This window comes from Gavialis gangeticus, unplaced genomic scaffold, assembly GCF_001723915.1.
Source record: "Gavialis gangeticus isolate Ggan-Ray unplaced genomic scaffold, GavGan_comp1, whole genome shotgun sequence".
NCBI classification, from domain to species: Eukaryota; Metazoa; Chordata; order Crocodylia; family Gavialidae; genus Gavialis; species Gavialis gangeticus.
The window spans coordinates 17,209,958-17,223,463 of NW_017729031.1; the positions used below are offsets into that span (position 1 = coordinate 17,209,958).

A 13,506-nucleotide genomic window follows, 5' to 3' on the forward strand; every position below is an offset into this window, starting at 1 on the left:
CAGCTGCCAGTGGACTGCGGTTGCAGGGTTGGCCTCTGTATGTCACTATTGCTATGTGTGGCCCCTGCCCAGCCACCTGGGCAGCTATTGCCCGAAAGATGTTCTGAGTGTGGTGGCCTTCTTTGAACTGTCAAGGCATGTCCTCCTGGCCTCATTTCACCAGGAGGTCAGCCACAGCCAGCTGGGTCTAAGGTGCCAGCTCTGAGCAGGCAGGGTCCTGCCACTGGCCTCCTTAGCAGGGATTCATAGTGTTCCCTATTGGAAAACTGAAAAATCCCTGATAAAAGAAATCCCAAAGTTACTTTGTGAAATACCCCCAAATCCATGTTCCTCCACAAGTAAAACAAAAGACCACTATAAAGAGAGAGAGAGAGTGAGACAGAGACAGCGATCAGTTGGACAATGTTTTATTGATATATCTTACAGTGTTAAAGCAAGTTTCTTATCATACCAATAAACTGAAGTCTAAATATATGTTTCATGAATACATATTTTGCTGCCCTCCCACAGGGCGATGGCCCCCACACAAGGGGTTTGGCTCCCCAACAGAGGATTCAGCCCCTGCATAAGGGCTACTGCCCCCCAACAGGGTTTTCATGCCCCACACAAAGGGTTCACCCCCCAACAGGGGATTCAGTCCCCACACAAGGGGTTCAGCCCCAGCAGGGGTCAGGGGACTTGGGAGGGCTGGTGGGGGGAGATGCCAGCCCCAGCAGTGGTTGGGAACTTGGGGGGATGGTGGGGAGGAGGGGACAGCCCTGACAGTGGTTGGGTGCCTTGGGGGGCCTCGTGGGGGTTGGAGGGCTGGGGCAGTGGGCCCTCCCTCCTGTTGCCCCCCCCTTACTCACCAGCACCGGCGCCCTGGTGCTGAAACATGTGTCCTGGCTGGCTGCATGTTTCAGCACCAGGGTGAGGGCCAACCACAGAGATGCTCTGGCAGCTAGAGCATCTTCGTGGAGGACCCAGCCTCCAGTTGCCTTAGGCCATGGTCCGGGACTGTGCCCTGCTCCGCTTTTTTAAACTTTGGTGTTTTTAGACCCCTGCATGGGGTCTAATTTTCTCCCCGCACTGCAAACTTGCAGTGCGGGGAACGTGTTTTTCATTCCTACACATGCCTCTTGCTCCACTCAAAGAGGTTTGAGGTGGGGCAAGAGGCACGTGTGTGTTCATCTGGATACAGCCATAGATTTTACCTTCAGCAATTCTTTGTGCACTGATAAGAAAACAGTCAAGTGCACTTGTTAAGAAATGTTAGAGATGCATCCTGGTGACAGAGCACCTGTGTTTTAAAAAAAAAAAAAAAAAAATTGGCATCACATGGATATTCTTACCAACTTCAGGTGTTTGTTTATACAGAGTGTATTATCATATTTTTTTTAAGTTTCTAATTCTCAAATCAATAGGGAAACATTACAAATACTTATTTGCATGAAAATTGCTTTCACTGTATAGTATTAATACTTAATTTTTCAAATTTGGAGGCTCCTATTCACAGTATATGGAAAGGGAAGAGAATCAGATAGTACTGAAACACCCAGATGTGCAAACTGAGATAGAAAAATAAAATTAAAAAAACCCCGAGAATAATGTAGACATTCCTGGAAATATCCACCTGTGTATAGTATTTTATATCTTTGTTAGGAAAACAACTGCAACTTTAGTCTGCTATAGCCTAGTCACAACAAGATTTCATCATAATCATGGGCTTATTCTGACATTTATACCAGGAGAGAGCCAAAGTGAATTCACCCTTTATAACTCAGTTGAAAAAATCAGGGTTTATAGGAAGAATAGATTAATTGTAACTTTGCACAATTAAACAGAAAGATTTCATGATGATGAAAGCATTATTTATGTCAACCATTTGCAAATACTTGAACAAAATATCAAAATTGGCTTATAATTTTGGGGTGCTTTCATATGTGGGTTTTACTTCCAGAAACACTTACATATGTACAACTTTCACTGAAGTTACTGGATGCTCATAAACTCAGCAACCAGAATTAGAGGATTTTTTTTTTCCTTTCATGTTGTCCCCATGTTTGTTTGAAGTATCTTAAAAAAGCAGGTGTCCGTAGATTCAAAAGCCATGTAAAAGAAAGTAAATATGTGTATGTATGTGAAGAAATACAATATGACAGTTATTACACTACTTTGTCTTTTCAGGGGAAAGTGACAGCTACTAATCTTTGTCTGGTACTTTCTGCCAAAATTTCTTGCTGTTCAGTGTGTCACTAACCATAATACTAGGAAAAAAAGGAAATATCCCAGTGCTCTCTTTGAAAATCATTGCAATGATAATTCCCACTGAGCAAAGCTCCACTAGCCCTCACACGCTGAAGTGTAATCTCATTCTTACTCAGAGCAGATAATATCAGCTTCTGACTTGATGAAATGTTCACTTGTAACAAAGCTTATAAAGCATGCACAGTCTGTGGAATAGAATATTTTGAGCACCAGAGTGAACTCAAGTTTCCTATTATGTGCTGTGCCTTGAACAGATTGGATTTCATTAGTGTGTAGCTCTAAATTTGTCTAATTAGTTCCTTCCCCTGCAGAGAAGTTAAAATTAGCTGAAGAACTCGAGTGAGGAAGAAGATGCAGGGGGGGTTTTGTTGGGTTTTTTTTTTTTTTGGATCCCTTCTTAAGGTGCTTAAATCTCCATATCCTACATGCAGGAAGTCTACACTCATACCCTCAGTTTTGACTCTGGAAGCTCTACACATAAGTGTTAGCTTAATTTTCATTAATAGCAGTTAATAACAGTGCATAACTGTCACCATCTAAGCCTTTTATTGCACCTAGATTGAAATTGTTTCCTCTCGGATATCTCTGGATTTCAGGGTGGGGGGGTGGTCTGGTCATCATCATGTTTTCTTCAACAACATCACTTTCCCCATTCTCCGCAATTATGTATGAAATCTTTTAATGACATCTAGTCCATCAAAGCCCATTTCTTTCTTCTCTCTTCCCAGTACCCTCTTCTTGCCCTCTTTTTGTCTTTCTCCATTAAATGAGTCATAATTCTCTCCATCACTTGCCACCTACTACCCTTAGCAATCTTGCCTGTCTTTTTAGTCACAAGGTCCCTCCAGTTAATCCTCATTCCTACCGCATTTTAGTTTTTACATTCTTCTGACATTCTGTAGAGTTTTGCCAGTATCAATTGATTGTCTCCTACACAAGTCCTACTATCAGCTCATGTACAGAAACTCCTAGTAAGAATTCAGCATTCTGCATTTGTTATGTAGCACAATATAATATACAGTTTCTTCATTTTCAAGGATCACTTAAAATTGTCTGAAGTACTACAGGGTATCAGAAGATGCTCTTTGTAAGAGCTTGTATTTTTAGAATACTTTAGAATACTTGGTACAGACAATCAACAAAGTGTTTGCAAGTTAATATTTAATGATTTAAGACCCTGCATTTAGCTAAAAATGAATCTGTTTTGTACAATAACTTCTAATCCTTCCCTGTGAAATATAAAAATGTTAGTCTGAAGCATTAGTATAGCTAAAGACTTTTTTTATCATTATTCAGAGCCTCAAACCTGCATGTTGAAAGACTTTCTCTGTGCAAATGGAGACTGTGTTTCTGCAAGATTCTGGTGTGATGGAGATTATGATTGTGCAGATGGCTCAGATGAGGTAGGTCTATTCATAAGAAAAAAAATACTGAAGCAGATTTTTTTTTCCCTTTTACTGGAAAGGAAGCAAAGAAGAAAAGAAAAATAAAAACAACTTTATTCACCAAAGCAGACAATATGGTACAACACCTTTGCTGGGCACTTCACAACTGTCATCTGAAGTGCCTAGCAGAAGTACTTCAATTTATAGCTAATTTTGTTCATGTTGATTATAATTAACATATGAATATGTTTTGCAGTCTCTGAGAGTCTACAGTATTTGTGTGTTCCGTTTACAGTCTTTTTCTTCTTTCTAAGAAGTACTGCTCTGAATCAATGTGTGCAATTTTCATTAATAGCAATAGAAGTTTCAGAAATAAGGGGACATTGTGCGTCTTTTGTTGAATCGTAGGCAATAAACTAAAAGAAGAGATAGTATACATGCCATATAAAAATTACCAAGTAAATATTTAATTGCCATATTTACTGGGGTACCACAAAAATTTTCTTCCAAAAATTGGCCCTCTGAAATTGGGGTCTTAAATGGGGAGGATGATTTTCTATGCCAGGACTTCACTACTTGGAGACATAGAAGCATAAAGGCACCGTGCTACAAGATGGCTGCTAGCAAGCAGGAGGGGCCTGAGCCCAGAATTAACCTTTGCATAGCCCTTCTCAAATTGGCAAAAGATTTTGGCAAGTTGTATCCAATTACAGGGATTTGAAGGATGTGTATTACTACTGTGGCACCTAATTTGAGAGCAGCTGTGAAAAGGTTAACAGTGGGCTGTGCCCCCTCCTGCTTGCTGGTAGAGAGAAAGAAAATAGCAGCCATCTAGTACAGTGTTTTCATGAATAAGCCAGCTCTAGGTCATAACTTGGAAAAATCTTTACCCTACATTCTGCCTTCCAAACACAAGGTGTGCGTCTTATTTGGGGGCGTGCAGAATGTGAGAAAATGTTGCATTAGCAAGAATAATTTTGTTCATGAATACTGAACTTACAGGACTTTAAGAAAGCAACAAAGCTAAATTTCTCAAGCTTGCTGGCCTAAAAGGAGAATATTGAAAGAAATCTAAAGAATATTTGAGTGATGGTATAACTGAGAATCTTCTACCTTTAGAAATATATGCACATCCGCTTGTACATCTGCTCTCTAAGCCATTATGAAAATAAGTCTATATAAATTATTTTTCTTTAATATTATTATTTGTCTCCATTTTGTATAGATCTGTTACATTTTGTTTTAATCTTCTCACTAGATGTTCTTATTCCGGGTATTTTTCATAATTGAACATTTTTGTCAAATGTGGTTTTAGGATTTTAATATAATTAATTGAATAACAAGTAATTGGATTAACCTGATAATACCTTTTGTGGGTCCATTGGGTATGGGTATAAATACATTAATATTTCTAGTTTAAAGTCTGTCAAGTTGTGGTCTGCACAACATAATTACACTACTACCAAGGGCTCTCAATTGATAAGTTAGAAATCCTATTCCAAAATAACACTACCTATTTAAGAGTGCTCTTCAACTTAAAGAGCCAATTTTATTTCTCTTCACAGTAAGTAGTACCTTAGCCAAAGAAAGGCTTTACTCATTTTTTTCATTCCCGTTACAGTCCATTTTTCATCAAATCTAGGCTTTTTTTTTATAACTGGCTGAATGCTTAGTAATACTTACATTATTTTTTAATGAAATGGACAAACTCAATTACATACTTATTTTATATTTGTAACAGAGATACTGTGAAACTGGCTGTTCAAGGGACCAGTTCCAGTGTTCTAATGGTCAATGCATATCAGCAAAATGGAAGTGTGATGGTCATGAAGACTGCAAATTTGGGGATGATGAAAAAAAATGTGAACCAGGTGAGATGATTAAATTAATCTTTATGGCATCCTGAAAAAAAAAATCAATAGTAAAAATAAAAGAACAAGATGAACAATATGATGGGAAACATGAATTAGCAAGTCATCTTATTATCTATTAGGTCTTTTTTGTTAGAAGTAATAAATATATATTGGAGTAGCAAATGTCTTTGGTTGTTTGATGATTTTTTGCAAAACACTTCTTTACATTTATTTCAATTTTACACTTCCTGGTAAGATAATGCTTCAGAGTTAGAGCCTGTCCAATCATGTGTGTTTTCATAACTTCTCTGAATAAAATATTATTTTTGAGGCAGGGTATAATAGATCACACTACAATGGGACTAAACTGTTACTGTTGCTCTGGTGTGGGCATCCACTGAGCAAACAAAGGGAGGACTTTCATGCTAAGTACAAACAGTCAAAAATCAATTCAGCCTTTGCAGGTTAGTTTAAACTGGAGGAATTAAACTGAAAAACAACTGGACACACATTCACTTTTGATTCAGGAAATGCAGCCACATGCATGCAGTGGCTCAGGCCAAAAGCCAAGAGATGCTACAGCACAGATCTCTGGCATGTAGCCAGCATTGGCTGTGTGTTCACTTTCTCTTCCTGCTGCCCCTGAGGTCTCTGGGATTTGCAGAACAGACTCACAGAAGCAGAACACTGCGGAGTTGTTCATCACTTCCTCTTCCTGCTTCCAGGTGCCTCTGGGATTTGTAGTCCACAGTTGAAGCCAGCAGTAACTTTCAGTAAATTTAGGAGGGCAGGGCAGCTCTGTAATGGGGAAGTGAGTTTTAACCCCCATTCCTGGTCCCAGACCCTGGGCTGGGTTTGCCTGGGGAGGCAGTCCCTGGCTCCCTGCCACCCCCTAGCCCCCAACCCTTCTCTGCTATAGCAGACAGCCCAGCCCAGCCCAGGGCTGGAATTCATGGTAAGGTGTTGGGGGACTCTGATTTAACTTAAACCAAGAAGGGGTCTGGGACAGAAGTTTCATAAACCAGTTTAACCCAGATCAGTTAAGTCTGATACTACATTCAGTTAGGTTTATCTTAAACCAGTTTCAGCCATTTTGAAACTGGTTTATATGCACTGAACTTCTGTTCTGTTACAGGTTTAAACCAGTTTCTGATGACTTAAACCAATTTGTGCGTAACTTCTGCCCCTAGCCTCAAGGATAAACAATGCCCTATAGTAAAAATAGAATACAGTTCCAGTGATATTTATCTCAGTTCCTCAAGTGTTTCTGTGTGAAATATGTCAAGATACTTAACCTTCATTTCCCTGTTTGCCATGATATAAGAATCAGGTAACAACGAGTACCTGCTGACACAAGTGTTGTGATGCTGATGAATCATCTGTAATCTGGAACTCTATTTAGCAGAGATGATGTTACACAATATTACAAATAACATTCACATGAATTATTAATAAGTAAGAAATTTTACCAAATATTTTTGTTTGTTTTTAATGTACTCAGTTCCTTTGTTTTCAATTCTCACTATGGATTTAGGTCCCTATCCTTTATTGGTATCTGCTAGAACTTACTTCTTAATCATGATTTTCTACACAGCCATAAGCATCCCTAATTAGCAGAGTTGATAAAGGAAGTATGCCTTAAAATGTGAGGTGTTGTGGTAGAACCATGTAATTTCATTGTGGTTTATACTACCAAACACTTCTGAGGCCAATTTAAACTAATCATAGGTATTGTGTTGTAAGAGCAGAGTGCAAAAACCCTTAGTTTATGCAGCTAATTTGTGTTTAAATTATAGAATATTTTATTGCATATATTGAAAAAATCTGCGTGTGTACATGCAAACAGTATTGAGTTTATTGAGTATCTTACCTTGCTTCTCCCATCTTAAAATACACCTATGCAATGTATATTATCCTTGCAACATTCTAGTTTCCTGAGATGACTAATGTTTTAGTTTTTAGATAAACCTAATATTTGGTATTTATATATTTGTTTTGCTGTGTATTTATAAAAATACATTTTGAGAGTTCTTTTTGGTGATGGAAGCAGTTACCCTTGTTCATAAGATTGCATAAGGGTTTTCCAGACTCAAATCCTGGTATTGGCCATTCATAAGTTTCTTTGCATGAGGAGAATGAAAAAAATAAATACTTTTGTCATAAAAATAAATATCCTTGCAAACATATTTTAAATTTTTTAACAGTCATTCTAAAGTGTATATGGGGAAGTTTGTCAGATTGTTTGTCAAACTAACCGTGTAATTTCAAACCATGGAATTTCTACTAACGGATAGTCAATTACAACATAATATGTTAACTTTGCCTCATATTAATAAATAAATCATTCAAAAATTGTGTTTACATAATGCTAAAAATGTATATTTCTAATTAGCAATTCCAACCTGCTCTTCACGTGAGTATGTGTGCACCAGTGGAGGATGCATCTCTGCATCACTGAGGTGTAATGGAGAATATGACTGTGCTGATGGCTCTGATGAGGTAACTAATGTAATTCTTTTGAGTGCTTTACATTATCTGATGTACAGTATTTGATCAAGCAATTTAGAAACTGAAAATAAATAGAATAAACATTAATTTTTGAATCCATTGCTTTCATCACCACATTCAAAATACACAAGCACATAATATCAGTATATCTGTATTCTAATTGATTAAAATTTTAATTTCAGTAGCAGTCTAATTACACTGCCAATAATAAAGGAGAAATGTATTTTCTCAGTCAAAAAAGGCAATGAAATTTCAACAGCCTAGATTAATTCTGTCTATTACTGTATTGTTGTTGTTAATGAATACTGCAGTACACATCTGTATTTAAACAGATGGATTGTGTAACAGAATGTAAAGAAGATCAGTTTCGATGCAAAAATAAGGCCCACTGTATCCCTATCAGATGGCTATGTGATGGAATCCATGACTGTGTGGATGGGAGTGATGAAGAAAATTGTGACAGAGGTGAGGCATCACTTTTTTATTAAAAAGTTTACTCTTCCTCACTCTTTTATTTTTTAATTAAAGCAACATGGTGACATAACAGCACTGTAGGGTAGGGCTGTGCAAAGCTTTAGTCCCCGATTCAATTCTGCGGAGATTCTGCCCGATTCGGTGGTGGAATCTCTGAATCCAAATTGAATCAAGAAACCCTTTAATCTCTCCAAATCAAATCAGAACCCTTTGAATCAATTTGGAGAGTTTTGAAAAGAGTCGGTAATGGGGTTATAGAGACAGCTTTAAGTGTTTTTTCTATATACCTCAAGGTACAAGGCAGTTCATGAATGCTGCAATGGTGGGGCTGATGGAGTGCCCCACAGGAGCATAGGCGGCTCTCCAGCAGACCTGGAAGTGGACCAGAAGCACTTCTGGTCCACTTCTAGGTCCACTGGGGAGCGCACTGGGACCCCCCCATACCCTTACAGCTCAGTGACTGGTGCCTCCTTGGTCTGGAGGGGCACCCAGGGTCCCCCTGTGGCTGAGCCAGGGACAGTGTGTGTGGGGAGGCCCTGGTGCACTTGGCAGTGGACCCAGAAATGGACCGGAAGTATTTCTGGTCCACTTCCAGGTTCACTACCAAGCATGTGGGGGCCCCCTCCACACTCCCGTGGGACACTTCAGCCATCCCAGCATTGCAGCATTCACAAGCCACACCTGATACCTCGAGGTATGTAGAAAAAACATTTAAAGTTGTGTCTATGGCCAAATCACTGATTCTCCGAATCAGCATCGAATCTTCAGATTCAGATTTGGCCAAATCAAATCAGAGACAGTGATCTGAATCAACAAATTGAATCATTGTCTCCAATTTGGGCTGAATCCAAATCTGAATCAAATATGGCCCATTCCGCACTCCTCTATTGCAGAGCACACCAAAGCTGCTGAAATAGAGTCTGTGATCCTTTCAGCCAAAGGCAGTGCAACTCCTCATCAAATGGCTGACTGGCATGGCATAATTTATGCTGCTTAATACTTCCACTTAAGTGTTTTCTAAACCATGGAATAAAAAGATGTAAAATTATTACCAAACAAGAAATTTCATAATGTTAAAAAGTCCTATTACTTGTACACCCCCTCCACACATTTCCCCCATATTAACCCTCCAATATTGGGATGCATGTCTTAAGCAGGGAAGTTGATTTTCCTTCACTGGAATAGGAGCACTGTCCTCAGGCAAGCAGACATTGACAAAATGGCTGTTGCTTCTCTGTGGCCCAGCAGGCAGGATAGGTAAAGTCCAGTGTTAGCTGCCTCACAGCTGCTAGGGTATTTACAGTAACTATTAGCTGAGTGTTGTAATTTATGCCTGAGGCAGCAGCTAAGTGAGCTGCTGCATGCAGTTTGTAGTATCTTGATTAGGCCTGTGGTGTGGAAACGACAGTTTACTATTTACAGAAACTTATGTAAAGAATTATTACAGTAAAAAAGTAAGTGTTGCTAATGCTGTTGTGTCTGGGGTCTAGCCTTATTGATATGTCACATCAGGAAGTTCCTGATGCCTCACCCAGACTGTCTCCTGGTATGCCACACTTCCTTGACACAGTGTTTCCAGGAGGACTTACTGTTATGAAACACAGTTGGCCATGGCTCTGGAAAAATCTTGTTTTCTATGTTCTGCCTTCCAAAAAACAACACGCATGTCTGATTCTCGGACATGTGGTATACAGGGTAGTTTGGTGGCAATTTAGAGGCAACATTAATATATACTAAATATGAGTATGTAATGCCACAATACAATTAACATACAGTTAATATACAATTTTAATTCAGATTTTAAAATCAAATAAAACAGAATAATATTTAGGTCTTCCATCTTACACCAATTTCTATATAGGTAGACTTCTTCATCTACGCAGGTGAGTCTCATTTAGGCTCCTAACTCAAGCACAAAGTCCACCCACAAAGAATACATTTCAGAATCAGTACATGTTTTTCAATACTTATGCCCAAACTCCAATGCCTAAAAACAAATTTCTAAATAAAGAATATATACCTGTGGTTTAATTTGTGCAGGTCCTAGCACACGCAAATCTTAACAGCACTTTTTCAAAATCACCTTCTTATGGAAAAACTATTAGGACATAATTTAAAAATTCTAGACAATTTTCCTCCTGAGGGACAAAAATGCAACGTTTAACCAAAAAGCACTGCTTGCTTTTTAATACTGTCTCTGACCACTGCATCTACCGCTAGGTCAACTAATAGTGCTACCAAAAAAAAGAGTGATACGGGTAGCTGCATGTTGAAAGCCCTCTGTCTGCAGCATGAAAAGTTGCTATACATACATACTCTCCAGTCATGGGATGACAAGTCCTTACTCCTTATCCCCTTCTGTCCCCAGGGGAGTCTGTCAGTGACAACAGCTATTCTAGGAGAGCCCTGTTGCATACCCAGAACATGGTCCTGGGTGTGCCCATGTTCCCTTTATAGTTGCAGGCCCTTTTTAGGTTGAGCAGCCTGTTCACTCTTCACAGTGACAAGCAGGCTGGTAGTCCAGGACCCAGACCACCTTCAACTGTAAAGGATGTGTAGGCAGCATGGGACATGGAAAAGCTGGAGACTGGTGATGCTTGAAAGTCCGTGCCACTACTATTACGGCTGCCTGTGTGTGGCAGGTAGTTTACCCACTAGGGTAACACCTCTTGCCACTGCAACCCCATTGCTATCAGGTAGTAACAAGGACAGGCCAGCCTACAAGCTTGCCTACTGCTCATCACTAGACAGGCTATCAGAGAGCTATTTGCAGTACATTTAACTTGTAGCTATATTTGTCCCTTTAAGTATGCCAGATGTCAATATCTGGCATATTTTCCCATAAGTGTAATATATGGAGCCCTTCCCATTGGAGTAGAATAATGTCACTTCTTAACATGACATAACATGATCTGGGATCTTATTCTTTGATCCTAGATCAATGATCTTGCATTTGCTTGTATAGAAAATAATATTGATCAAGTAATCCAGCTGACCATGGTGTTCCATATTACTCTGACATGTCCTGATGATTGCATACCATCAGAAATTATAAAGAATGTTTGTCACCTCAATGAGGGGCACAAAATGAGTGCCACTCACTGGGATATCATTGGGAAATGCTTTTCTAACTTTCATAAGAATGTCAGCTAGGCAGAAAAAAGTTTTGGCACAACAAAGATTTCACCTCTCAAACTCAATAAGTATGATATTTGGTGTCTTGTAGGTGTGCAGCTGTGGCTGGGGTAAAGTTTATCAGTGGATGGAAATAAATAATCTGACTGTAATGTAAAATCAAGAAGTACTATAGCATGTATACAATAGTGGTCAAAATCATTCCCTACAGCCCAGCATCTTGATTTTAAATATATATATTTTTGTCTGTATGGCTTGCTTCAATCCAAGAGGGAAAGTAATTTCCAAGTATCCTCACATAGGCTGTATTGCCACAGCAAGCTTCCTTTCTTTGAGGCTGAGTAGTTTAATCAAGATTATAGTTCTTAATTAAGTTTGTTGAGTTCATCTGAAAATTACTTTGGTGTTAATCATGCAAAAATAAGAGATGTATGGCACTCCTAGCAACCACTGGTAATTTCAAAGAAAGAGTGCAACGTAAATAATAAATGAGAACGCAACAGGAACAAACTGGTAAATGACTGTTGGTCTTGACTAAGAGTAAAATATTGGGCTGAGGGCAAGAAAACAAAAATAGTTTAAAATAAGTAGCATATTTATTTATTTGTATGGAATACTGCAATTGAATAGCAGAACAAGTTATAAACATCCCATAAACAACATATAAGCAACTATAAACAATGGCACACAGTGTTAGATTTCAGGGGTATAGGTTATAGCTGTGGTGGTCTAAAGACATAGGGAGACAAGGTTTTGGGGGTAAATCTGATATCTTTTATTATCCTTTTTGAGATTTGTGAGATGACAGTCATGGGTGTTTTCCTCAGAGCAAAATCGGTTTTGTGCAGATATGTATGTTTGTCCGTGGGTTTCTTGTATATCATGGTTTGTAGTTTACCATTCTAGATAGTGATCATTGAGTCTAAAAATGAGATGTTGGTGCTGGAGTATTCAAGAGATAGTTTGATGGAGGGGAGATGACTGTTGAATTTATGATGGAAATCAATCAGAGATTGCAGGTTTTCAGCACAGATGATAAATATGACATCAATTTATCTTAAGTATAGCAAGGGTTTGATGGTGCAGTCTTTGAGGAATTCTTCTTCCAGGTTGCTCATAAAAAGGTTGGCATACTATGGGGCCATTTTGGCACCCATATCTATGCCCATGGTCTGGAGAACTGTTGGTTATTGAAAGTGAAGTTGTTGTGTGTGAGGATGAAGTGTATAAGGTCAGTAATATCTTTGGGTCTGTACTCTGAATTGTCAACTTGCTGTTGTAGGAATGTAAGGTGGGCTTGGATGCCATCCTGGTGTAGGATGTTTGTATATAAACTGGCAACATCCATGGTGGTGAGGAGGTTGTTGCTGGGAATTTGGTTTATGTTTTTAAGTTTTCATAGAAAGTCTGTTGTGTCTGGGACAAAACTTGCTCTTTGGGTGACAAGAGGTTTTAGGATTGATTTGATGATACCTGATATTTCCTCAGTTAGGGTTCCATGGTTGGATAGGAGAGGTCTGCCAGGGTTCTGTTGTTTGTGGATTTTAGGGAGCATGTAAAACGTCCCTGGGTTAGGTAGTGTAGGGGCTGGGGGAATCAAGGTCTGCAGTTTTTCTTGTAGTTCTGATGGAAATGATTTGATGGTGGTTCTGAGTTTCAAGGTGAAAAGGGAAGTAGGGTCTTTCTGTAGTTTATTAAAGTAGGTGGTGTCAGGTGTTGGCTTCTTTTATGTAGTCTTCATCATTAAGGATGACTATGGAAGGACATGGAGATCCTGGAGAGGGTCCAGAGGAGGGCCACTCGTATGGTTGAGGGCCTCCATAGCCAGCTCTATGAGGAGAGGCTGAGGGAACTGAATCTCTTCAGTCTCCTCAAGGAGAGACTGAGGGGGGATATGACTGCAG

The 13,506-nt window shown here is 39.2% G+C and overlaps 1 protein-coding gene across 1 annotated transcript in view; it reads left to right on the top strand.

The window, feature by feature from the left end:
• Window positions 1–13,506, top strand: part of LRP1B (LDL receptor related protein 1B) — a 2,002,088-nt gene that overhangs the window by 1,830,119 nt on the left and 158,463 nt on the right. The window contains exons 67-70 of the mRNA XM_019522796.1: window positions 3,544–3,650; window positions 5,374–5,503; window positions 7,878–7,984; window positions 8,326–8,458. Of these exons, the coding sequence (XP_019378341.1) occupies window positions 3,544–3,650; window positions 5,374–5,503; window positions 7,878–7,984; window positions 8,326–8,458 (477 nt within the window). The remainder of the gene's footprint in view (window positions 1–3,543; window positions 3,651–5,373; window positions 5,504–7,877; window positions 7,985–8,325; window positions 8,459–13,506) is intronic.